Source organism: Heloderma suspectum, chromosome 13 (genome assembly GCF_057233095.1).
Source record: "Heloderma suspectum isolate Gila_16-S chromosome 13, 16-S_ref, whole genome shotgun sequence".
Lineage (NCBI taxonomy): Eukaryota > Metazoa > Chordata > Lepidosauria > Squamata > Helodermatidae > Heloderma > Heloderma suspectum.
In genome coordinates this window covers 17,386,306-17,411,370 of record NC_139470.1, presented here as the reverse complement: position 1 = coordinate 17,411,370, position 25,065 = coordinate 17,386,306, and the positions used below count along the sequence as shown (strand labels likewise).

The window sequence follows — 25,065 nt, the reverse complement described above, 5'->3', positions numbered from 1 at the left end:
TCTTTTAATTTCATGGCTACAGTCACTGTCTGCGGTGATCTTGGAGCCCAAGAAAATAAAATCTGTCACTGCTTCCATTTCTTCCCCTTCTATATGCCAGGAAGTGATGGGGCCAGATGCCATGATCTTCATTTTTTTAATGTTGAGTTTCAAACCAGCTTTTGCACTCTCCTCTTTCACCCTCAACAAGAGGCTCTTTAGATCCTCTTCACTTTCTGCCATTAGGGTGGTATCGTCTGCGTATCTGAGGTTGTTGATAATTCTCCCGGCAATCTTAATTCCGACCTGTGATTCATCCAACCCGGCGTTTCTCATGATGTACTCTGCATATAGGTTAAATAAGCAGGGCGACAATATACAGCCTTGTCGTACTCCTTTCCCAATTTTGAACCACTCGGTTGTTCCATGTCTGGTTCTTACTGTTGCTTCCTGACCCTTGTACAGGTTTCTCAGGAGACAGGTAAGGTGGTCTGGTACTCCTATCTCTTTAAGAATTTGCCACAGTTTGTTGTGATCCACACAATCAAAGGCTTTAGCGCAGTCAACGAAACAGAAATAGACATTTTTCTGGAATTCTCTTGCTTTCTCCATGATCCAGCGAATGTTGGCGATTTGATCTCTAGTTCCTCAGTCTACTCCAATAGCCAACTCAAGACAAAAGGATTCTTTTCAAGGCTGTAATCCTTTTACAACTTAATGACTCTTTCAGACGCTAATCACCAGTGACTAAGCAATGAACAGCAGATTAGCCTATGCTCCGGGTTAGGCAGTTGGTCCCCGTTTGAAGGAGAATCACTTGCAGACCCTGAACTTATGGGCTAGGGAGAGTTCCTCTTTCCCTTGGGTCCACGGGACGCGACCGTTGCTTGCGTGTGAAACGGGCGCTACGCCTCCTTTCTGCGCCCTCCATCGCTCATCACTCCCTGCGTCTGCGTCGAGCGTCTAGCAAGCCCCCCTCCCACACTCTCTCACTGCCAGGGTCACTATCTATCTCAGGAATGCTGGCAGGAGGAATGCTGTGCCTGTGAGGGATGAGCGGGCTCCTTTCCCACCGATTGCTGTTCCTTCTCAGAATCAGAACTGCTCTGGGGTTTATGGGCTCAGTTTCCACCCTCACACCCAGCTTGTACTTCCGGTAGTTCTCATTTTACATACTGCTGAAGCCTAGCTTGTAGGATTTTGAGCATCACCTTGCTGGCATGTGAAATGAGTGCAATTGTACGGTAGTTTGAACACTCTGGCATTGCCCTTCTTTGGAATTGGAATGTAAACTGACCTTTTCCAGTCTTGTGGCCACTGTTGAGTTTCAAACTTGTTTGTTGGCATATTGAGTGCAGGTACAGCACTTTAACAGCGTCATCTTTTAGGATTTTAAATAGCTCAGCTGGAATACTGTCATCTCCACTAGTTTTGTTGTTAGTAATGCTTCCTAAGGCCCACTTGACTTCATTGTCAAGGATGTCCAGCTCAAGTTCAGTGACCTCACTATCATGGCTATCAGGGACATTAAGATCTTTCCTGTATAGTTCTTCTGTGTATGCTTTCCACCTCTTCTTAATCTCATCTGCTTCTGTTAGGTCCCTGCCGTCTTTGTCCTTTATCATGCCCGTCTTCGCACAAAACGTTCCCTTGAGATCTCCAATTTTCTTAAAGAGATCTCTAGTCTTTCCCATTCTGTTATTTTCCTCGATTTCTTTGCACTGTTCATTTAAGAAGGCCTTCTTGTCTCTCCTTGCTATTCTCTGGAACTCTGCATTCAGTTGTATATATCTTCCCCTTTCTCCCTTGCTTTTCGCTTCCCTTCTTTCCTCAGCTACTTGTAAAGCCTCATCAGACAGCCACTTTGCTTTATTGCATTTCTTTTTCTTTGGGATGGATTGAGTTGCTGCCTCCTGAACAATGTTACAGACCTCCGTCCATAGTTCCTCAGGCACTCTGTCTATCAGGTCTAATCTAATAATTCATTTTGTACACCAAGGCCATGCTTGCCTGTTATCTCGCTTATTTCTTGACTTCCTACTTTAGCATTCCAATCCCCTATGATGAAGAGGACATCTTTTTTTGGTGTTAGTTCTAGAAGGTGTTGTAGGTCTTCCTAGAACCGATCAACCTCAGCTTCTTCGGCATCAGTGGCTGGGGCGTAGACTTGAATTACTGTGATGTTGAATGGTTTGCCTTGGATTCGTACTGAGATCATTCTATCGTTTTTGAGATTGCACCCCAGTACTGCTTTTCCCACCCTTTTGTTGACTGTGAGTGCTACTCCATTTCTTCTAAGGGATTCTTGCCCACAGTAGTAGATATAATGGTCACCTGAATTAAATTCGCCCATGCCTGTCCATTTTAGTTCACTGATTCCCAAGATGTCGATGTTCAGTCTTGCCATCTCATGTTTGACCACCTCCAGCTTACCTTGATTCATTGACCTTACATTCCAGGTTCCTAAACAATATTGTTCTTTACAGCATCGGATTTTCTTTTCACCACCAGACACATCCACAGCTGAGTGTCCTTTCGGCTTTGGCCCAGCCGCTTCACTCTTTCTGGCACTACTTGGAAATACCCTCTGCTCTTCCCCAGTAGTATATTGGACACCTTCCAACCTGAGGGGCTCATCTTCCAGCGTCATATCTTGTGATACGTTCCATGGGGTTTTCTTGGCAAGAATACTGGAGTGGGTTGCCATTTCCTTCTCCAGTGGACCACATTATGTCAGAACTCTCCGCCATGACCTGTCCGTCTTGGGTGGCCCTGCACAGCATAGCTTATGGCTTCACTGAGTTATGCAAGCCCCTTCGCCACAACAAGGCAGTGACCTATGAAGGGGGTTCAGACCTATAGCTCAGTGCAAAAATGTGTGGCCAAAGCCACAGTCAAAAGCAATACAGTAATGTGGGAAAATGTACACGAAGTGTACATTGTGTGTGAACATTGTGTGCGCACGTGTAGCGTTGTGTGAGAAAATCAATGCAGAACAGCCCAAGACCAAATGCAGATAGCCTAATTTGTTCACAGTTAACTTTTTTGTCTTTCCTTTTCCAAAATCAGTGTTATAAAACAGAGGTAGACAACCTAGTGCCCTCCCAATGTTTTGGACTACAATTCCCATTGTCCTTGCCTATTGGCCATGCTGGCTGGGGCTGATGGTAGTTGTAGTTCAAAGCATCTGGAAGGTGCCAGGTTGCCTACCCTCTTATACAATATAAAAATAAATGCCTAGTGCTCATTTGTTCTCCCAGTGCCTTGCACTCACTGGACAGAACACATGAAGGTAAGAACAGGCTTGCTTCTTACTGAGCAATTGGATAGAATATTGCATGCACATTTTTCTTTATATCCCAAAAATAAATCTAGAGATCTACATTTTTTAAAAAAAGGTTGAACAATCAGGAATGGGGTCTGGAATCATCTGCTATCCAGATGTGTTAGACTACAACTCCCAGCACCCCCAGTCACCATGGTTGGCTGGGGGATCCTGGGAGTTGTAGTTCAACACATCTGGGGCGCATCAGCTTGGAGAAAGCCGAGCTAGGGTAAAACACCCTATGCAGAAGTTTGCTATCTAATGCAGCGGTGGGCAACTTATGGCTCTCCATATGTTGTTGGGACTGCAATTCCCATCAGCACTAGTCAGCATAGCCAATGGTGAGGAATGATAGGAGTTGTGGTCTTCCAGACGGTGGACTGCAAGATGCTCATTCCTGAATGAAAAGACAAGTTATATAGCATTTATAAGAGGTTTATGTGCTATTTTGTGTGTGTGTGTTATTTTTTTAATTAATAACACTTATATACCACTTAATATAACTTAATATTAATATACACTTATATACCACTTAATATTTATATGTGAACTCTCAGCAGTTCACATATAAATATTAAAAATCACATTTAAAATGCTCCACTAAAAAGAATTTCAACCTACAATAACAATACAAATACATTTGAAATACACTACCGAAAATAATTTCAATCTACAACAATACAAATACATTTGAAATACACCATTAAAAACAATTTCAACCTACAACAGTCCAAATACATTTGAAATACACTACTAAAAACAATTTCAAACTACAATAACAATACAAAACAGTACAAGGAACTCCCGGGGCAGAAAGTGTGGCATCTTTCAAGGGCCTCCTAAAACACACCTTTTCACCCAGGCTTTACCTGGGTTGTAACTGCTGTTGGGTTTTACTTTGGTTTTATATGCTGCTTTTAAACTTTTAGGGAGCAATGCTATGGCCGTTAGTCAGTGGCTAGATGGCCATAGGATACGTCAATTTCCGGGAACCAACCTCAGAGCCCGCGCTCGGAGGTCGGTTCCCTGAGAACCGACCTTCCGCCTCTCCCATGCTGCCTCACAGGCAGCTCAGAATGGCCCCGTGCTCCGTGCTCAGAAGAGGAGCACAGAGCAGCGAAAACGGGCATTCTGGGGGGCATTCTGAGGCAGGGAAGGCGGAAATGTCGGTATGACACATCCAACGTGCTGATTTGGCTGTCTAGCTGCAGGAAGGTAGAGCAGGGGAAGTGGCTGCCGGATTCGGCCGATTCGGCTGTCTAGCCGCAAATGCAGGGCGGCTGAAGCGCGGAGGGGACTATCCCCTCTGCGCTTCTCCTGCCCTGCATTGGATAGGCAGTCGCCTCCGAGTTCGGAGGCGGCCGCCTATCCAAATAGGATTGCGCCCTTAAAAGATTCATATAATCAAAGCTATGGTTTTCCCAGTAGTAATGTACGGCTGTGAGAGCTGGACTATAAGGAAGGCTGAGCGCCGAAGAATCGATGCTTTCGAACTGTGGTGCTGGAGAAGACTCTTACGAGTCCCCTGGACTGCAAGGAGGTCAAGTCAGTCAGTCCTAAAGGAAATCAACCCTGAGTGCTCATTGGAAGGACAGATACTGAAGCTGAAGCTCCAATATTTTGGCCACCTAATGCGAAGAGAAAACTCCCTGGAAAAGACCCTGATGCTGGGAAAGATTGAAGGCAAAAGGAGAAGAGGACGGCAGAGGATGAGATGGCTAGATAGCATCACCGATGCAATGAATATGGACTTGAGCACACTCTGGGACAGAGCGCAGGACAGGAAGGCCTGGCGTGCCGTGGTCCACGGGGTCATGAAGAGTCGGACACGACTTAACGACTGAACAACAACAACAACAATTTTATGGTTTTAATGGTTGTGAACTGGCCAGAGAGCCTCCGCTGTTGGGCAATATGTAACTGTAATTAATGAATAAATATGCGGCAGCGTATAATTAACTGCACTTATTTACAAGCCACAGAAAAGTCAGGTATAAAACAGGCAACTGTATGTGGCTGGAATTTAATCCGAAGTCCATTCGTGTTTATTTTATTTATTTATTTATTTATTTATTTTATTTCTATACCGCCCAATAGCCAAAGCTCTCTGGGCGGTTCACAAAATTAAAACCAAACAACACACAATAAAACAATTTACCCATGTAGCCGGTCATGCACTAGACCTTGTGTTTGTTTCTGGAGAAGTGGGGAGTGATCTGGAAGTCGGGGGTATATCCACCACCCCCTTGTCATGGTCAGATCACTATCTGGTGACGTTGGACTTCTCGGTTCCAATAAAACCTGCCCTGGTCTCCTCTCGTTTAGACTACTGTAATGCGCTCTACGTGGGGTTACCCTTGAAGACGGTTCGGAAGCTGCAGCTGGTACAGAATGCGGCGGCTCGCCTGATTAAAGGCAGCCGCCGGCGAGATCACATCACTCCAGTGCTGAAGGAGTTGCACTGGTTACCAGTTGTTTTCCGGGCCAAATTCAAGGTGTTGGTTTTGACCTTTAAAACCCTATATGGTTCCGGCCCAGCCTATCTTAAGGAGCACCTCCAGCACCAGACAGGCCGCTTAACAAGATCAGCCTCGGATGGCCTTCTCTCTGTCCCATCAGCCAGGACAGCTAGACTGGTGGGGACGAGGGAGAGGGCCTTTTCTGTGGTGGCCCCTACTCTGTGGAACTCCCTCCCTAGGGAACTCCGTCATGCCCCCTCTTTAATGACCTTCCGTCATGCATTAAAAACGTGGCTGTTCAGGCAGGCATTTGGGGTGGGTTAGGGTATTTTAGAAAATGTTTTTATTGTAGAATCTTATTGTTTTAAACTGTTTTTATTGTATGTTGTACATCGCCCAGAGTGGCTGGGTGACCAGCCAGATGGGCGATTAATAAACTTAATAATTAATAAATAAATGAATAATGCCTGGGAGAATAAACAGGTCTCCACCTGGCGCCGAAAGGAATACAATGCAGGCGCCAGGCGAACCTCACTAGGGAGCTCATTCCAGAGCCGGGGTGCCACAGCAGAAAAAGCCCTCCTCCTAGTAGCCGCCCGCCTCGCTTCCTTTGGCAGGGGCTCACGGAGAAGGGCCGCTGAGGATGATCTCAAGGTCCGGGTAGGCACATATGGGCAGAGGCGATTTATTATTGTTTAATAAATATATAAAGCAGCCACGCATACATGGGGTTCCCCACATCAATCCCCAAGCCAGAAAGCTCCTCTCCTTCAGAAAGGAGTGGGAGAAGGGCCGCCCCGTTGCCACGGCAACGGGCGCACCTGCGAAGCCGGGATGCAGGAGCCTGAGAGAGAGCATCTCTCGCCCGGGAAGAGGCGGCGGCGGCGGCGCAGTCTTCGCCCCTGGGCCCGAGAATGACCCGGCAGTGGAAGCGACGGCAATGGCGGCCGCCGGCGCCGCCTTCTCCTAAGGCCGCGGCGCCGGGCGGCTCGCGTGGGGAGAGCAGGCCTCGCCCGTGCGGGGAGAGCGAACGAGTAAGGAGGGGGCTGTGTGGGGACGGGGGCTCGGGGTGTCCGCGCTTCCCATTCAGGGTGAGGCCGCCGGCGCTTCGCCTTCTCCCCGTTCCCTTCCGCCTCGGACCACGCCACCGCACGCTCAGGCGGAGCCTCCTGCGGGAAGGCAAGCGCGATATGCCTCGTTTGAAACGTTTAGCTCTACATATATTTTGAAACTACTCTGTTGTTAGTCTGTTTACCTTAGGTATACATATATAATGTTATATGCCGTTGAACTAATGCGCTCAAATTCCCCTAGTAAGACGAGCCATATATATATATATGTATATATACACAGAGAGAGAGAGAGAGAGAAAGGGAAAGAGTTTAGTTCAACTATATGTATATGGCTCGAGCCATATATATATAGTTGAACTAACCCCTTTTTCTTTGTGTATATGTGTGTAAATACATATGTATATATATGGCTCGTCTTGCTGAGGAGATGAGCGTGCAATTCTGTGTATGTTTAGACAGAAAAAAGCCCTACAACTCTGTCTAAACTGGCGTAGGATTGCGCCCTAATTCCCTCAGCAAGATACATATACAGAGAGAGAGAGTTTAGTTCAGCCATAACTCTATATATGGCTCGAGCCATATATATATATATAGTTATAGTTGAACTAAACTCTTTCTCTGTATATGCGTATAAATAAGTAAATATATGGCTCGTCTTGCTGAGGGAATTAGGGCGCAATCCTCTGTATGTTTAGTCAGAAAAAACGTCCTGTAGCTCTGTCTAAACTGGCATAGGATTGTGCCCTAATTTCCTCAGCAAGATACATATACAGAGAGAGAGAGTTTAGTTCAGCCATAACTCTATATATGGCTCGAGCCATATATATATATATATATATATATATATATAGTTATAGTTGAACTAAACTCTTTCTCTGTATATGCGTATAAATAAGTAAATATATGGCTCGTCTGGCTGAGGGAATTAGGGCGCAATCCTCTGTATGTTTAGTCAGAAAAAACGTCCTGTAGCTCTGTCTAAACTGGCATAGGATTGTGCCCTAATTTCCTCAGCAAAATACATATACAGAGAGAGAGAGTTTAGTTCAGCCATAACTCTATATATGGCTCGAGCCATATATATATATATATATATATATATATAGTTATAGTTGAACTAAACTCTTTCTCTGTATATGCGTATAAATAAGTAAATATATGGCTCGTCTTGCTGAGGGAATTAGGGCGCAATCCTCTGTATGTTTAGTCAGAAAAAACGTCCTATAACTCTGTCTAAACTGGCGTAGGATTGCGCCCTAATTCCCTCAGCAAGATACATATACAGAGAGAGAGAGTTTAGTTCAGCCATAACTCTATATATGGCTCGAGCCATATATATATATATAGTTATAGTTGAACTAAACTCTTTCTCTGTATATGCGTATAAATAAGTAAATATATGGCTCGTCTTGCTGAGGGAATTAGGGCGCAATCCTCTGTATGTTTAGTCAGAAAAAACGTCCTGTAGCTCTGTCTAAACTGGCGTAGGATTGCGCCCTAATTCCCTCAGCAAGATACATATACAGAGAGAGAGAGTTTAGTTCAGCCATAACTCTATATATGGCTCGAGCCATATATATATATATAGTTATAGTTGAACTAAACTCTTTCTCTGTATATGCGTATAAATAAGTAAATATATGGCTCGTCTTGCTGAGGGAATTAGGGCGCAATCCTCTGTATGTTTAGTCAGAAAAAACGTCCCGTAGCTCTGTCTAAACTGGCATAGGATTGCGCCCTAATTCCCTCAGCAAGATACATATACAGAGAGAGAGAGTTTAGTTCAGCCATAACTCTATATATGGCTCGAGCCATATATATATATATATATATATATATATAGTTATAGTTGAACTAAACTCTTTCTCTGTATATGCGTATAAATAAGTAAATATATGGCTCGTCTTGCTGAGGGAATTAGGGCGCAATCCTCTGTATGTTTAGTCAGAAAAAACGTCCCGTAGCTCTGTCTAAACTGTCATAGGATTGCGCCCTAATTCCTTCAGCAAGATACATATACAGAGAGAGAGAGTTTAGTTCAGCCATAACTCTATATATGGCTCGAGCCATATATATATATATAGTTATAGTTGAACTAAACTCTTTCTCTGTATATGCGTATAAATAAGTAAATATATGGCTCGTCTTGCTGAGGGAATTAGGGCGCAATCCTCTGTATGTTTAGTCAGAAAAAACGTCCCGTAGCTCTGTCTAAACTGGCGTAGGATTGCGCCCTAATTCCCTCAGCAAGATACATATACAGAGAGAGAGAGTTTAGTTCAGCCATAACTCTATATATGGCTCGAGCCATATATATATATATAGTTATAGTTGAACTAAACTCTTTCTCTGTATATGCGTATAAATAAGTAAATATATGGCTCGTCTTGCTGAGGGAATTAGGGCGCAATCCTCTGTATGTTTAGTCAGAAAAAACGTCCTGTAGCTCTGTCTAAACTGGCGTAGGATTGCGCCCTAATTCCCTCAGCAAGATACATATACAGAGAGAGAGAGTTTAGTTCAGCCATAACTCTATATATGGCTCGAGCCATATATATATATATAGTTATAGTTGAACTAAACTCTTTCTCTGTATATGCGTATAAATAAGTAAATATATGGCTCGTCTTGCTGAGGGAATTAGGGCGCAATCCTCTGTATGTTTAGTCAGAAAAAACGTCCCGTAGCTCTGTCTAAACTGGCATAGGATTGCGCCCTAATTCCCTCAGCAAGATACATATACAGAGAGAGAGAGTTTAGTTCAGCCATAACTCTATATATGGCTCGAGCCATATATATATATATATATATATATATATATATAGTTATAGTTGAACTAAACTCTTTCTCTGTATATGCGTATAAATAAGTAAATATATGGCTCGTCTTGCTGAGGGAATTAGGGCGTAATCCTCTGTATGTTTAGTCAGAAAAAACGTCCCGTAGCTCTGTCTAAACTGTCATAGGATTGCGCCCTAATTCCTTCAGCAAGATACATATACAGAGAGAGAGAGTTTAGTTCAGCCATAACTCTATATATGGCTCGAGCCATGTATATATGTATAGTTATAGTTGAACTCCGGGAGAGAGCGCAGGACAGGAAGGCCTGGCATGCTATGGTCCATGGGGTCATGAAGAGTTGGACACGACTGAACAACAAATAGTTGAACTAAACTCTCTGTATACGTGTATAAATAAGTAAATATATGGCTCATCTTGCTGAGGGAATTAGGGCGCAATCCTCTGTATGTTTAGTCAGAAAAAACATCCTGTAACTCTGTCTAAACTGGCATAGGATTGCGCCCTAATTCCCTCAGCAAGATACATATACAGAGAGAGAGAGTTTAGTTCAGCTATAACTATATATATGGCTTGAGCCATATATATATATATATATATATATATATATATATAGTTATAGTTGAACTAAACTCTTTCTCTGTATATGCATATAAATAAGTAAATATATGGCTCGTCTTGCTGAGGGAATTAGGGCGCAATCCTCTGTATGTTTAGTCAGAAAAAACGTCCTATAACTCTGTCTAAACTGGCATAGGATTGCGCCCTAATTCCCTCAGCAAGATACATATACAGAGAGAGAGTTTAGTTCAGCCATAACTATATATATGGCTCGAGCCATATATATATAGTTATAGTTGAACTAAACTCTTTCTCTGTATATGTGTATAAATAAGTAAATAAATATATGGCTCGTCTTGCTGAGGGAATTAGGGCACAATAAAAAAAATAAACAATTAAACAACAATAAAGACTCATTTAATGTTTGGAAAGGATCTTGAACCCATAACCCTCTGGAAGCCCTTCTAGCACAGTACCCTCTTCTTTACAGAGAATCCAAGTGAGGAAGGGGAACTCCTGGGCATTTTAAGAACTGGGGGGGGGGGGTAGATCACTGCACTTTTATAGCTGCTGGTTTTACTTTGGTTTGATGTGCTGGAGAGTTTTTACCCTTTGCTGCTGGTTTTATCTTGGTTTTGTTATGTGCTGTTTTTATTCATTGTCTTGTTTGTATTTTCTGATTTTAATGCGTTGTACAGTGCCTAGAGGTGATTGGGTGGTTTTAATGAATAATAAGGGTGCAAATCCTATGCAGGTTTAGACAGAAAAAGTCCTATGACTCTCAACATGCCCCAGCCAGCGTGCTGAGCCTTCCCTGACTGACCAGCCATGGTTTTATTGGCATAATTTGATTTTAAATGTTTTCATTTTGTATTTTTATTGTTTATTGGGAATCTTGTTAGATATAGAGCACTATAGAAATCCTGTAAATAAATAGAAACATACATATATCCATACAGCTCAATCCTACTCAAAAGTAAGTCCCCCTGTGTTCATGTATGTCTGTATGCATGTAAGTTGCACAGACCTCAAAGAACTTGGTTCACATCTTCTTATCTGTGGTACAGTGAGAACAGTGCATATATGGAAATAGATTTCTATGTGTGAACAGCCCCTCTGAATTGGGAACCACATGCTCAAAAGTTGTGCTTCTCAGGTGCTTCCCAGCTGTGTATCTCTGCATCCAGCCCTCAAGGCCATATATGTAGGGCTCCCAATATGAACTAGAAACTGTGTGCCTTGCCAAATGCCAGTTTCAGTTAAGTTACTAAATACTTGGTTTGTGCTGTCAGCTTTGACAGATCTGATCACCTGACTGAATCTATATGCCCACTCTGAGTAGTGGGAGGAAGGCTTGAGATCAGTCCCTCAATCTTCAGATCCAGGATAACATAGCTCCCCCAAAGATGGGAGGCAAACCGAAGGATACTACATGTGCACTTACAGTAAATCATAGAGTACGGGGAGAAATGTGATCAGTCTATTTTATTTATTTATTTATTTATTTATTTATTTCTATACCACCCAATAGCCAAAGCTCTCTGGGCGGTTCACAAAAATTAAAACCAAACACACAATAAAACAATTTAAAATATATAGAACATTAAAACCACAATATAACAATACAACCACAATAAAATCTAGCAGCAGTGCAGGAGTTTAAAATACAGATTTAAAACAGCAAAGATAAAAATTTAGAAAGCTAAAATGCCTGGGAAAATAAAAAGGTCTTCACCTGGCACCGAAAGGAATACAATGTAGGCGCCAGGTGAACCTCACTAGGGAGCTCATTCCAGAGCCAGGGTGCCACAGCAGAAAAAGCCCTCCTCCTTGTAGCCACCCACCTCACTTCCTTTGGCAGGGGCTCACGGAGAAGGGCCGCTGATGATGATTTTAAGGTCCGGGCAGGCACATATGGGAGGAGGCGATCCTTCAGGTAACCTGGCCCCAAGCCGTTAAGGGCTTTAAATGTTAATACCAGCACTTTGAATCGGGCCCGGAAATGGACTGGCAGCCAGTGCAGCTGGAAAAGTACTGGCGTAATATGAGCTCGCAGGCCAGTCCCTGTTAACAATCTTGCTGCCCTATTTTGGACCAGCTGAAGTTTCCGGACCATTTTCAAAGGCAGCCCCACGTATAACGCATTGCAGTAATCCAGACGAGAAGTTATCAGAGCATGGATAACTGTAGCTAGGCTCTCTCTGTCCAGAGAAGGGCGCAGTTGGTATACCAGCCTAAGCTGATAAAAAGTGCTCCGTGCCACTGAGTTCACCTGTGCCTCAAGTGACAGTTCTGGATCCAAGAGCACCCCCAAACTACGAACCTGATCCTTTAGGGGGAGTGCAACCCCCTCCAGAACAGGTTGAATATCACCTAGCTGGGCAGACGAACCACCCACTAACAGTACCTCCGTCTTGTCTGGATTGAGTTTCAGTTTATTAGCCCTCATCCAGTCCATTACCGTGCCCAGGCACTGATTCAGAACAGTCTAATATATTGCAGCATCAGAATATCTTCTGGAATGAGTCTTGTGGTCTCAAAAACCTTGGAGGCAGATAGGTTGAACATGCAAGTGGCTTAAGGGTGGTATTCTGGAGCTGAATTCTGACCATTCCAGAAATCATTTCAGAGCTACAAAATGGAACATCAGAACTGAACAGGGATTAATGGTCAGGGACTGGCCAGGGATTATTTTGTAACATTACCTTATAGATGTTTCTAGTCTTCCCATACCCAGATACAGAAGAGCAATGCTCAGATAACTTTCAATAGATTGTTAAAACCATAGAATGGCATAAACTTTGATCTGTGTGTTTTAGCAGGACTTTGCTAAGCCAGTATGGGCTTTTGCCTATTTTATTCAAACTGCCTATGTCACAAAATGTTTGCTCCACCAATAATCTTGACTTCTTTGCTTCCCAGAGAAGAGTAATGTTGTTTCTGCTTCTTATTTTTGAATATGGTAGTTCCACAGATCTCAACAGAATAAGCCCAGCATAAAATGGAATTAAGCTTGTTTTTTTGAAATTTAGGGCGCAGTCCTATTGGGATAGTCGGCCGCCTCCGAACTCTGAGGCAGCTGACTATCCAATGCAGGGTGGGCCGAGCACGGAGGGGATCCTCTTCTCTGCGCTCCAGCTGCCCTGCATTTGCAGCTAGACAACTGATTTTGGTTGTCTAGCTGGAGACATTGGCGCGGGGGGGAGGAGGCCAGAGGGCGCACAGGAAGCATCATAACAGTGCTTCCGCGGTCTCCTCCCCTCCCTGCCCCTGGGAATGCCCCCCTTTTGCCTGCTCTGCCCTGCAGTTACCAGCACGGAGATGGGGAAGAACAGTGCTGCCTATGAGGCAGCAGGGGAGGGGAGGGGAGGGGAAGCGTGGTTCCCAGAAACTGAAAAATCTTATGGCCCTCTAGACACTGTCTAGCAGCCATGGGATTGCTCTCCCTGATAGCAGTCCTGTACCTACTTATTTGGGCTTACCTCTGAGTAGATGTGTAGAGAATTGCAGTGTTACAGTACAATCTTTATGGGTTTACTCAGAAATAAGCCCCATTGAGTTCAATGGGACTTTCTCCTAGGCAAATGTGTATAGGATTGCATCCTTAATCTAGTACTTTTATTTGGAAGAGACCTTAAAAAAATTAGTGTGCTTCTAGACAGTGCAGTTTGCAAAGATGTGAATGCCAGCTGATTCATAGCTGATTTTCATTTACTTGTGAAATAAAGACATTGAGAGTGGAGTTATCTTCAGGCCACCAATCTAAATAAATAAATAGGATTTGTTTTCTCTCCTTAGGTTGAAAGAAGCCAGAGTTTTCTTAAACCTTGACAGCCTGTTCACTATCAGCAGAGGATGAAGACGGTTCTTATGGTAGCAGAGAAGCCTTCTCTGGCTCAGTCTATAGCCAAAATCCTTTCAAGAGGTTGGGAAGAACCTACATTTGTTTTCTTTATCATTCTTGCTTGTGTCACTTTGGCAAGATTTCTGAACAGTATTGTTTGAATCAGCTTGGATGATAATCCCATTCATACTTACTTGGGAGTAAATCTGATTGAACTAGTGATAGCGAAATTCAACCAGGTTTAGAAGTGGTATTCCTCTGAATATCAGGTGCTGGAGATGGGAGAGGAAAGACAAACAGGAGTGAACAGCTGTTACTTTCATGCCCTGCTTGTGAGCTTTCCACATGGCAGGGATGGGGAAAGTGTGGCCCTCTAGATGTTCTTGAATAGCAACTCCCATCATTCCTCACTGTTGGCTATGCTGGCTAGGGCTCATGGGAGTTGCAGCCCAACATCTGGTGGTCCACACATTCCTCATCCCTGCTGCATGGAAATGAAATGCTGGACTTGGACAAACCCTCGGCCTGATCAAATAGGGCTCTTATCTTCTTATGTACATAAAATTGGGCTGTTGCATAGATTAGCTTACAGAGCAGGTCTGTGGTGGTAGGGAGTTTCCGCTACTTGTGAAGCTCTGTTGATTTGCTGTGACCAAGGCGGGGATGGCTTTTTCTGTTTTTTTTTTTTAATTTGCCATTCTTTTTTCCCCTCTCCCATTTTGGTCAATGGGAAGGAGGGAATTGCACCCACTGCAGGACTGGCATAGTTGAGGACTTCTTTTGGGGATGTGTCAAGAGATCCTAGGCTGCCCCCCCAATTCCCTACACACACACACCACCTATGGGATATCTACACCCTTGGAGCTTTCTGTAGGCATACTGGAGTGGCCTCTGGCAGCACAAATGCCATCCTGCCAGTGGCCCTCCCTCTCTGCCAGTGGAACAGCACTTACACTGCATCCAACAGCCCCTCCACTGGCTTTAGGATTGCACTCCATTGATTATTTACTTTATTTATAGGGTTTATATTATACCCCATCTTTGAGACAAGCAAGGTGGTTTACAACAGACGTAAAGCGTAAAACACACTTAAGCCAACAGGTTTTTTTTTTTATTTATGCTCACCCTCCTTCCCTCTCTTGCCAAAACCAATATCTGCCAAAAAATATATATAACTTGAAACATTTGTAGTGTCTGTTGTTATTGTTATGTCTTCTTGTCATAGGAAACATGTCCTCTCGCAAAGGGCTGAATGGGGCATGTTCGGTGCATGAGTACACAGGATCATTCCTAGGACAAAGTTCCCACTTCAAAATGACATCTGTGTGTGGTCATGTGATGACACTGGACTTTATAGGTATAGCATCATCTGTTAACTATTGACAATTTTATTCAGTGCTGTTGTTATTTAAAGCTAAAAAGGAGGAGGGGTGCGGGGGAGAGAATTCCTGTATAGTTGAATGAAACTTTGAACCCTGGCACATTCTGAAACACAACAGTATCCTGTTGGTTTGCAGTAACCACTGTTTGCCCAATTCAGATGTCACAACAAACTCTAGTTATTATTAACCAGGAAGCAAGGGAAAAAAACTGGATCGTGCAAGAGGGGAAGTGAGCAAGTGAGCTGGAGGCACAGCTCTGACAGTCAAACCATGGTTCTGCATTCATGTCTGAACCAGACCATTATGTAAGAATCCATCTTGATACTGGAAGACAAAGTTAAAAAAAAATCTTAGCACTTTTTGTAAGGGTTTCAGAGAATGTCAACAGGCCACAAGTTCCTTTGTTATACCCTTCAGATGAATGTAGTTATGCACCCCTGGAGTATTTATATAGAATACTAAAGTACAGAAGCATCATCTTCTAAAGCAGAAAGAAAGTCACAGTAGCCTTTGAAGGCCACTGTGTCCACACAAACATTTTACCTAAGCTAATGAGAGCTGTATTTAATTCTCTTCCCCCTCTCAGGCAAATACAACAACTGGGATAAAGTGGACCCAGCTGAACTTTTTAGTAAAGCCCCTACAGAAAAGAAAGAAGCTAATCCCAAACTGAACATGGTGAAATTCTTACAGGTATTTTATTCACTTAAACAACAATGAAATTTATTTCTGTATTGGTGGACTCCTTGAAACATACCCTGTATAGATAGAGTGGCAAGTAGGTTGGATGCAAGGATACTGACTAGAGTGCACTAAAGTGTTAGCTGTTGTGCAGTCTATGCATATTTACTTAGTAGTAAGTCCCATTTCATTCAGTGAGGGACCATAGTTCACTGACAGAGCACATGCTTTGCTTGCCGGAGATCCCACATTCAGTCTCTGGTATCTCCGGTTGAAAGATCAGGTAGTAGGTGATGGGAAAGTCCTTATTCTAGCTGGAACCCTGGAGAGCCAGTGGCAGTCAGGTAGATAATACTGGGTTAGATGGACCAATGGTCTGACCTGGTATAACGTCGCTTTCTAGGTTCCTACCTCCAAGTAAGTATGCATAGGATTGCAACCTTAGATGGAACACAGGATTAGGCTATCAGAGCCAGTTTTTGCAGTTGGCAGAATCAAGTGGTAAAGCTTTTCCCTTCCTTGAATGTACCATTTCAGGCTACAATTCCTAAGTCATGTTCAACCTGTTCTGGAGGGAGCTGCACTCCCCCTAAAGGATCAGGTTCGTAGTTTGGGGATGCTTTTGGATCCAACATTGTCACTAGAGGCACAGGTGGACTCGGTGGGACGAACCACCTTTTATCAGCTTAGGCTGATATACCAACTATGTCCTTATCTGGACAGAGATAGCCTAGCTACAGTTATCTATGCTCTAGTAACTCCTCATATGGATTACTGTGTTATACATGGGGCTGCCTTTGAAAACGGTCCAGAAACTTCAGCTGGTCTAAAATAGGGCAGTGAGATGATTAACGATATTATGCAAGTACTTTTCCATCTGCACTGGCTGCCAGGCCATTTCTGGATCCGATTCAGTTTGCTGGTATTAACATTTAAAGCCCTAAACAACTTGGGGCCAGGCAACCTGAAGGATTGTCTCCTCCTGTATATACCCTAAGATCATCTTCAGCAGTCCTTCTCCGGGAGCCCTCACCAAAGGAAGTGAGGTCGGTGGCTACTAAGAAGGTGGCCTTTTCTCTTGTGGCACCCTGGTTGTGGAATGAGCTTCCCAGAGAGGCTTGCCTTCCCAGGCATTTTAGTCTTTCAGTTTTTGTTGTTTTAAAACTGTTCCTATATTTTAAATCTTTGCACTGCTGCTAGGTTTTATTTGGTTTTTATTTTTGTTTTATACTGTAGTTTTAAACTTTTTAACTTCTATATTGTATTTTATCATGTTGTATTTTATGGTTTTGTTGTGAACTACCCAGAGAGCTTCAGCTGTTGAGTGGTATAGAAATGTGATAAATAAATTGCAGGGGTGCTGTTGGAATAATCCACTAGATAACAGATAAAATGCCTGATATAACGTTATTGTTGTTTTAAAAAATAGCACCTAACCTCTTCCCTGACATGCTTGTTTAAAATGTGAAAGAAGACTTTTGTTGCTGTTCTGTGGAGCAGCGTTCAGACATTACCACTCACCTGCAGCTTGAAGTGGTAAAGTCTAGAAAACGTTTTGCCATTTGATCCAGCTGATTGTATAAACTGATCCATAATTCCCAAATTGTAAAAGATAAATAGGTATGCATCTCTTTCAACATTAGTGTATTTGCTTTACAGTCACTGGAATATGTGTATTTTATTTTAGGTGGAAGGGAGAGGTTGTGACTATATTGTTCTGTGGTTAGATTGTGACAAGGAAGGTGAAAACATCTGCTTTGAGGTATGATTCCTATGAATAATTTATATTTATTATTTAAATACAACATATTAGTTGATATCTGTGGATGTAACCAATTACTTTTACAGTTTGTAGAACAGCTCAAAGTGGGTGGGGAAGCTTGGTTAGTACTTATGGCCAGGTCTGGTGAGCCAGAAGACTGTAGGTAACTTGTGATTTCATAGAATTAACCTTCATTTTCATATTTAATTGACTGTGGTATGCAAGGAAGTTACAATTTTGGACAACATACTGGTTCTGCAATATTCATTCTATAGTTTTTCTTGCCCTTATTCTCAAATATGGAAAACATCAGCCCTTGAACTATCTAGATATATTGACGTTTTAAATTTAAAGTGTGTTTGCTTTAATTTATAGAGCCTCGTGTGGTGCAGAGTGGTAGGTGGCAGTAATGCAACCAAAACTCTCCCCACGACCTGAGTTCGATCCCAGCGGAAGCTGGTTTTCAGGTAGCCAGCTCAGGTCGACTCAGCCCTCCATCCTTCCGAGGTCGGTAAAATGAGTACCCAGCTTGCTGGGGGAAAAGTAGTTAGGACTGGGGAAGGCAATGGCAAACCACCCCGCTATACAGTCTGCCAGGAAAACACCGAGGAAAAACGGCGTCCCTCTAGGGGTCAGTAATGACTCGGTGCTTGCACAAAAGGAACCTTCCCTTTCTTTTGCTTTAATTTAAAAGCACATATATGGTTTCTTATAGGTCCTGGATGCTATAGGTCCAGTAATGAATAAACCCCGTGGCAGTGAAAGGACAGTGTACCGAGCCAAGTTCAGCTCTATTACAGACACAGACATCTGCAATGCCATGAACCACTTAGGAGAGCCCAACCACAATGAGGCTCTGTCAGTGGATGCCCGTCAGGAGCTGGATCTCAGAATTGGCTGTGCATTTACCAGGTACTCACACAGTTTTTCTACTGTGGGCCCCACCTACATGGGCCATTTACTCCGAGGCCGCTGCAATTCAAGGTCCTTTGGGACATATGACGCAGTCACTGCTTTGCAGTCTAACCATGGTTTTCATCCAGAAAATGCGGATTTCCAAAGACACGTTTTGCTGTGATGTTTTGGGTTTGGTGTGGGTTTCCCACGGTTGCGACCTGTCTAATCCTTCCCCGAACCAACTTCGCATATTGTGGTGAGCGTGTGGTAGTGCTTGTGTCACTCTGTGACGCCCCTTCATTCCTCCCGTTCCTCCGTGGTGCGCAGTTAAAGAGGCACAGGGAAGCATGTCCATTTCTTCAACCACACTTTCACACACCTTCACAGCTTCGTGTCTTCACAATGACTGCTTTGAAGTCATTGGCCAAGGGCCGGAGGGTCTCGGGGGAGCAGAAGGTCCAGGACCAACTTCACTCCAGCCACCATTTTGGAATGATGGGTAGGCATGTACCTCTCAAGGCACACACCTTGGCGAACCATCACAAGAGTCTCAGGCTGGAGAACTGCCAAATGAGGAATGGACAGACACAAAAGAACCCCTAAAATACAAAACAGGCACTAAAACCCAAAGTGTCGCACCCCTACCCTCATGTGTCTGTGCAGCCATGCATTTAAATATAATGGTTTAAAAAAGGGGGCAGCATGACTGCTGCAGTTTACTTTGCTTCAACAGGTGTGTGTCAGGGTCCAGTGGATTTTCCCGTTGGAGAAGTCCGCAGTAGAAGCTAATTCGCAGCTGCAGTGCTGTGCAGTTACAGTGGAATGAAGGTTGAAAGCGGTGCTGTGTAGATGGCCCCCTGGTATCTTATTCTTTGGTATTAAGACATTGACCTGGTTCACATGACTTCAGGATAGTTAATAAGCCACAGTGGCTTGTTAACTACCCTGCGTGTGCCAGTCGCATGCCGGGAGGATTAGCATAATTACCCTTGGCAGCATGGGTTGTCTTGTCATGTCAACCCGGAGAGGGTGGCTTGTTGCTGTGGGTAACAAGCCACCCAGAAGCCTACAACAGTCCTTGGGATCTGGGTGGCTTGTTACCAACAGCTGCAAGCCACCCTGGCCAGGTTTGCCAACTACGCTAATGCGACCGGCATGTGTGGTGGGCAAAGTAAGCCACTGTGGCTTATTTCCCCCAGCTGCGATCATGTAAACCGGGCCCTCCTATTTGCCATGGAGATAAGCATCCTCATGGCACGTTTCTCACCCCTCAGCCATATTGCGTAGGAGGACTCACTGTGAGAACCTGGGCCATTACATTATGGGTTTCCCCATCTGCAAACAGCTAAGGCATTCACCAGGGCAGGTGTGGAAAGTTCATGGCATGATGACCCCCTGCTTGCATGGTTAGTGGTACAGCCGTAGTATGGCTGTGGGGTGGAAAGCTGTCTTCAGGGAAGCTGATTCCCCCATGGCAAGTGTGCCACTGAGATTGGGTTTGTACTGCAGAAGAAGCGCACAGGAGCGCTGAGCAAAAGTGAAACTCTACTTTCCCTGTTATTTGTTCAGAAATTTTTACAACAAAGCTTGATATAAGTCACCTTAGGCACAAAGGCAGGGTTATAAATGTTCTTAATAAATTAAGGGCACAATCCTATGCACACTTATACAGAAAAAAGTCCAACAACTCCCAGCATTCCCCAGCCAACATGGCTGGCTGGAGAATGCTGGAAGTTGTGGGATTTCTTTCTGTCTAAACATTCATAGGATTGCACCCTAATTGTATTGGACGCTGAATCTAGTTATAAGATTGGCTGCCATCATTCTGTAATCCAGTTCTATGTACAAGGATGTACAAAGATCATTTCATACTAAATTATCTGAAAGTAATCACACACTATAATTTCTTATATAGGAGATGGTCACTACAATAATCAATTTTAAAACAGCAAATTTTAAAATATGATAAAACAAAAAAATCTTACCCAATAAATTCGGTATGTAAAATCTACGGATAACTTTTATAACATATGCAAGTGAGATGGTTATGACCTACCAATCACATCTCCCAGAATCCGTGTTAGGGTTCATAGGGTTTTTTTTCCATATGTAGAAAGAATTGATATATTAAGTGGGTTTAATTACCAATACTGAAAATCGTTAATGGTTAATTTTATTTATTCTTCTAGGTTTCAGACAAAATATTTCCAGGGGAAGTATGGCAATTTAGACAGCTCGCTCATCTCCTTTGGGCCCTGTCAGACTCCAACACTGGGGTTTTGTGTGGAGCGGCATGATAAAATTCAATCTTTCAAACCTGAAACTTACTGGGTGTTGCAAGCCAAGGTTAGCTATATCCAGAATTCCTGTTTCTCTCAGCTTCTAAATATTTACTGATGCTACTGGTAAAAAAAATAATGTGTAGTCCAGGTTTCAGAATGTATTATAAATTTATCATCTGAAAAGTGCTTCCTCTTTAATGGAATGGGCTTCAGGTGAGCTAAAGGGGGTCATGGTGCAGCTACTGTGGAACAGAATAAGGATAGAGGAGGGCTAAGGAAATACAGAACATCCATGTGGTGGAGCTCTTTAACATGGCTATTTGATTATTGCCTCAAAGTAGTGATGGTTTATGGCTGCAGGATGGGATGGAAACTAGGAAAAGATACAAGCATTTATGACTCCTCTTTGTCTCCACTGCAGCAGTGATAAGTTTCTTATGCCTACTCAACCTTTATTATTAGCATAAATTCAAAATCTCAAAATGTAATAAGTAAATCTCTGTGCACTTGTAATGATTGCAGATGGCTTTGTGACTTAAAGGAATGAGTGAGGGAACACATAGATTTTAAAGTGGCTGTATCATGAACCACAAATATTGAATCTTCATCTTACTAGTAAATAAGGTGTGTTCAGAAACTGGTTTTATCTGCTGTCAGTCTTGGGTATTTGATGTGTCACACCATGCTGATTTTGACAGTTTTAATGACAATTTTAAAATATACAATGACAGTGTTCATTTGGGCTGCCCAACAAAGTCAGTTACAGAATAGTTTATTACTGGAGAAGAATGGAAGATACTTTAGCTTTTCTCTATATTTTTGTCCTTCTAGGTTAGCCATGAAAAAGACACTTGTCTGACTCTGGAGTGGGACAGAGTGAGGGTGTTTGACAGAGAGATTGCTCAGGTGTTCTTAAACATAACAAAGGTAGCAAAGGAAGCAAAGGTAAGGCTATAGAAGTGTTCTATATGAACTGAATTCCTGGTTTCAAAACACTTTTTTCAGTGCTAAGTTTAAGTAACATTACATATCTTGTCTCATGGTTGACTTTAATTTTACTGTTAATATATGGTACTTTAAAGTGTTAGAACTAAAAGGCTGTACAATAAAAAGAAATGCCAGCTTCATCCTTTCTGTGCTAACAGTGTAAGAAAAAATTAGATGGCTTTTCCTTCCGCTTAATTTGTCTTTCAGGATAACATTACTGCAACTTTTCCCTTATGGATTTATACAAAATTAAATTTAAAAAAACAGAGTCACAGCTGTTTTCCTCCTGCAGAGCAAGCCCAGACATTTTAAGAGCAAATCACTAATAAATATATTTACAACATTTCATTAACTTAAACCAACATTTAATTAACAAGCAAAACTTCACATTTAACTAACTAACCTAATAATATAAGCGATAAAACAACTTGAAGCATACTATATTAATTAAATATATTAAAATCTTAGTATAAGGTGGGGATGGGGGGGTACATTAATCAGTCAAGTCCTTAGGGCAGCAGAATTAAAGTGCAAATGTGCAAAATCCAGCTGACATAGTAGTAGCCAAAAATGTCCTCCTAACCCCTTTTCCCACTCAGGTAGTCCATGTTAAGGGAATTTCCAGGTACAGCGGCCAACAACCTCCCTCTCAGGCCTTACTAAATGATCATCAGGTCTTATTAAGGGATGTCTTTCCATCTTGTAGGTAGAGTCTGTGAGTAAAAAGGAGAAGGCTAAGCAAAGACCTCTGGCTCTGAATACTGTGGAAATGTTAAGAGTTGCCAGTGCTGCTTTGGGTAAGTATGTGGCCCAACAACAGAATTTCCCACATGAAAACATTTTTGTAAATTCAGATAAAGGATTATCCTACAAAACATGCGGAGGATCAATACACATAATTCACAGTGGGTGAGTGAGAGCTCCAGAATTTCCATGCCTTCTCTTGGCAACTGTTACACCTTTGGCTAGACTTCTACCCATATCCTGTGTGGACCCAGAGAGAGGAGCAAAAGTGTGATCCCATGCAGTTACAGAGGAGTAAGACTCACTGAACTGAATGGAAATTAGTTCTGAGTAAATAAAGATAGAATCAGGTTGCAGCTCTCCATCTCTCTCTTATGCATCTGCCATACTTATCCCAGGCTCCCACCTTCTCCTAGGCTGATGTGTATGCTGTTTATGGGAGGCTTTGCCATCCCCAAGAGCAAAACAACGTAAGATATCCCCTCCTCTTGGTCTTTGTTTCTCCTGTTATCTCCCCTCCCTTTCCTTTTATAGTGGTTTGTAGATTTCTAGTAGGAATGTCATGCAGTTAAGGAAATCTTAATAAGAAAATTTGTATGATTTATTGATTAAATGTGCATATTAGAAAAATAGTTCCGAAGCATACTTCCTTGTTCTTAAATGATGTATGTGTGTCATGGTAGGTATCATCTTAGAATTCCTTCATGTGTGAGAGAAAGGGGAATTCCTCTTAAGATGGTGCTTACCATCTGTAGGTGTTTGGTTTTTTTTAAGTACTTGCATTAGAATTTATTTTTAAAAATCTGCTGCCTAATCAATTGGGCACCCATTTTTATTCAGCCAAAAGGTGTTCTTTTTTAAATTGATGTAATCTGTTAATTGTTACTGTACTATTTTTTGCTACAGAGCAAATGAGAGAAGAAACTAGAGGCTTATGACTTGTTGAACAGAATCAGGCAAAAAGGGTGGGACAGGATGGACAAATTTGGGGAAGAAGCATCACTATGTTCATAGCGCAGATCATAGCTGGAGTGCTTTGCATGCAGGAGGTCCCAGGCTCAATCCCTGGCAACCCCAGTTAGAAGGATCAGGTAGCCAGTGATGGGAAAAACCTCTTTCTCCCTGAGGTCATGGAGAGTAACTGCCACTCAGAATAGACAATACTAGACTAGATGGATAAGTGGTCTGAGCAGACCTAAGGCAGTTTCCTATGTTCCTAACTATGTACAACATTTAACTTAAGTGTAACTCTGAAAAAAGTGACAACACTTTATCTGTAAATGTTTTGTTGCTGAACCAAAGGTCTAGTTAATAATTTTGTTTTAAAAATATGTAAATATTTTATGTCTAGGAATGGGACCGCAACATACCATGCAAATAGCTGAACGGCTTTATACTCAAGGTTATATTAGTTACCCTAGAACAGAAACTACCCATTACCCAGAAAACTTTGACTTGAAGGGCTCTTTGCGACAGCAGGCTAATAATCCTTACTGGGCAGAAACAGTGAGTATATGAAATGAAACTTTAAAAAAAATTAGAGATATAATTTTTTATCTGGAAAAGGTGGAAGAAGTCATTATGCTGAAAAATGGCACTCATCTTACAAAGACTCCTGCACAAACACCAGCGCATACTTGGGGCATGATCCAGCCAGTGTTCAGCTCTTCTGAGTCCCATTGATTTCAATGTGAGTGTTAAGCACCTGCTTAAGTGTTTCCCATTGAAATCAATGGGTCCCATTACCCAATCTTTGGTCAGATTGTGTCCATGAACCCAAATCCACAACCCATAGTTTGCACACACTTTCTCTTGTTTTTTCTCTAGGTAAAAGCACTGCTGTCGGAAGGTATTAACAGGCCAAGGAAAGGCCATGATGCTGGTGACCATCCCCCAATAACACCAATGAGAGCTGCATCAGAAGCAGAACTAGGTGACTTATGATTCATAATTCTAAACTTATACAAACCAGTGACAGTCTTGTATTTAACAACTTGCCTGGTAGCCATATGTGACAAGGAATTCCATGCAGGTAAGTTGGCGGAGAAGGGACAGATTGCTCCACCTGTCCTTTGCCCATCTATTTAGTTCCCATGTAGCTGTAGAGGAAGGAAAGTCTCTTCCTCCACAACTAGCAGGGAAATGTTGCAGGTTGGCAGGGCTGGGGGCAGAGCAATCCATTCCTCCTCCAGCCGACTGCTTTGGTAAAAGTCAGAGTTTGTTTTGTTTTTTACTCGACTTCTAAGAAGCTAGTAGCCTGTGTTTCAGTGCTGGCTGCAAAGGAGGGGCC

At 42.8% G+C, this 25,065-nt stretch overlaps 1 protein-coding gene across 4 annotated transcripts in view; it reads left to right on the top strand.

Moving 5' to 3' along the window:
- Nucleotides 1-6,687: 6,687 nt before the first annotated feature.
- Nucleotides 6,688-25,065, top strand: part of TOP3B (DNA topoisomerase III beta) — a 28,978-nt gene continuing 10,600 nt past the window's right edge. For 2 of the 4 annotated variants that reach the window (XM_084820055.1, XM_084820058.1), the window contains exons 1-11: nt 6,688-6,797; nt 13,995-14,121; nt 15,266-15,397; nt 16,009-16,115; nt 17,791-17,865; nt 18,581-18,777; nt 20,952-21,108; nt 21,876-21,989; nt 22,738-22,828; nt 24,127-24,281; nt 24,603-24,708. In XM_084820055.1, coding sequence (XP_084676181.1) covers nt 14,052-14,121; nt 15,266-15,397; nt 16,009-16,115; nt 17,791-17,865; nt 18,581-18,777; nt 20,952-21,108; nt 21,876-21,989; nt 22,738-22,828; nt 24,127-24,281; nt 24,603-24,708 — 1,204 coding nt within the window. In that variant the 5' untranslated portion in view covers nt 6,688-6,797; nt 13,995-14,051. Of the gene's footprint in view, nt 6,943-13,994; nt 14,122-15,265; nt 15,398-16,008; nt 16,116-17,790; nt 17,866-18,580; nt 18,778-20,951; nt 21,109-21,875; nt 21,990-22,737; nt 22,829-24,126; nt 24,282-24,602; nt 24,709-25,065 lie in introns of all 4 variants that reach the window. The other 2 variants (XM_084820056.1, XM_084820059.1) reach the window with 1 other exon arrangement.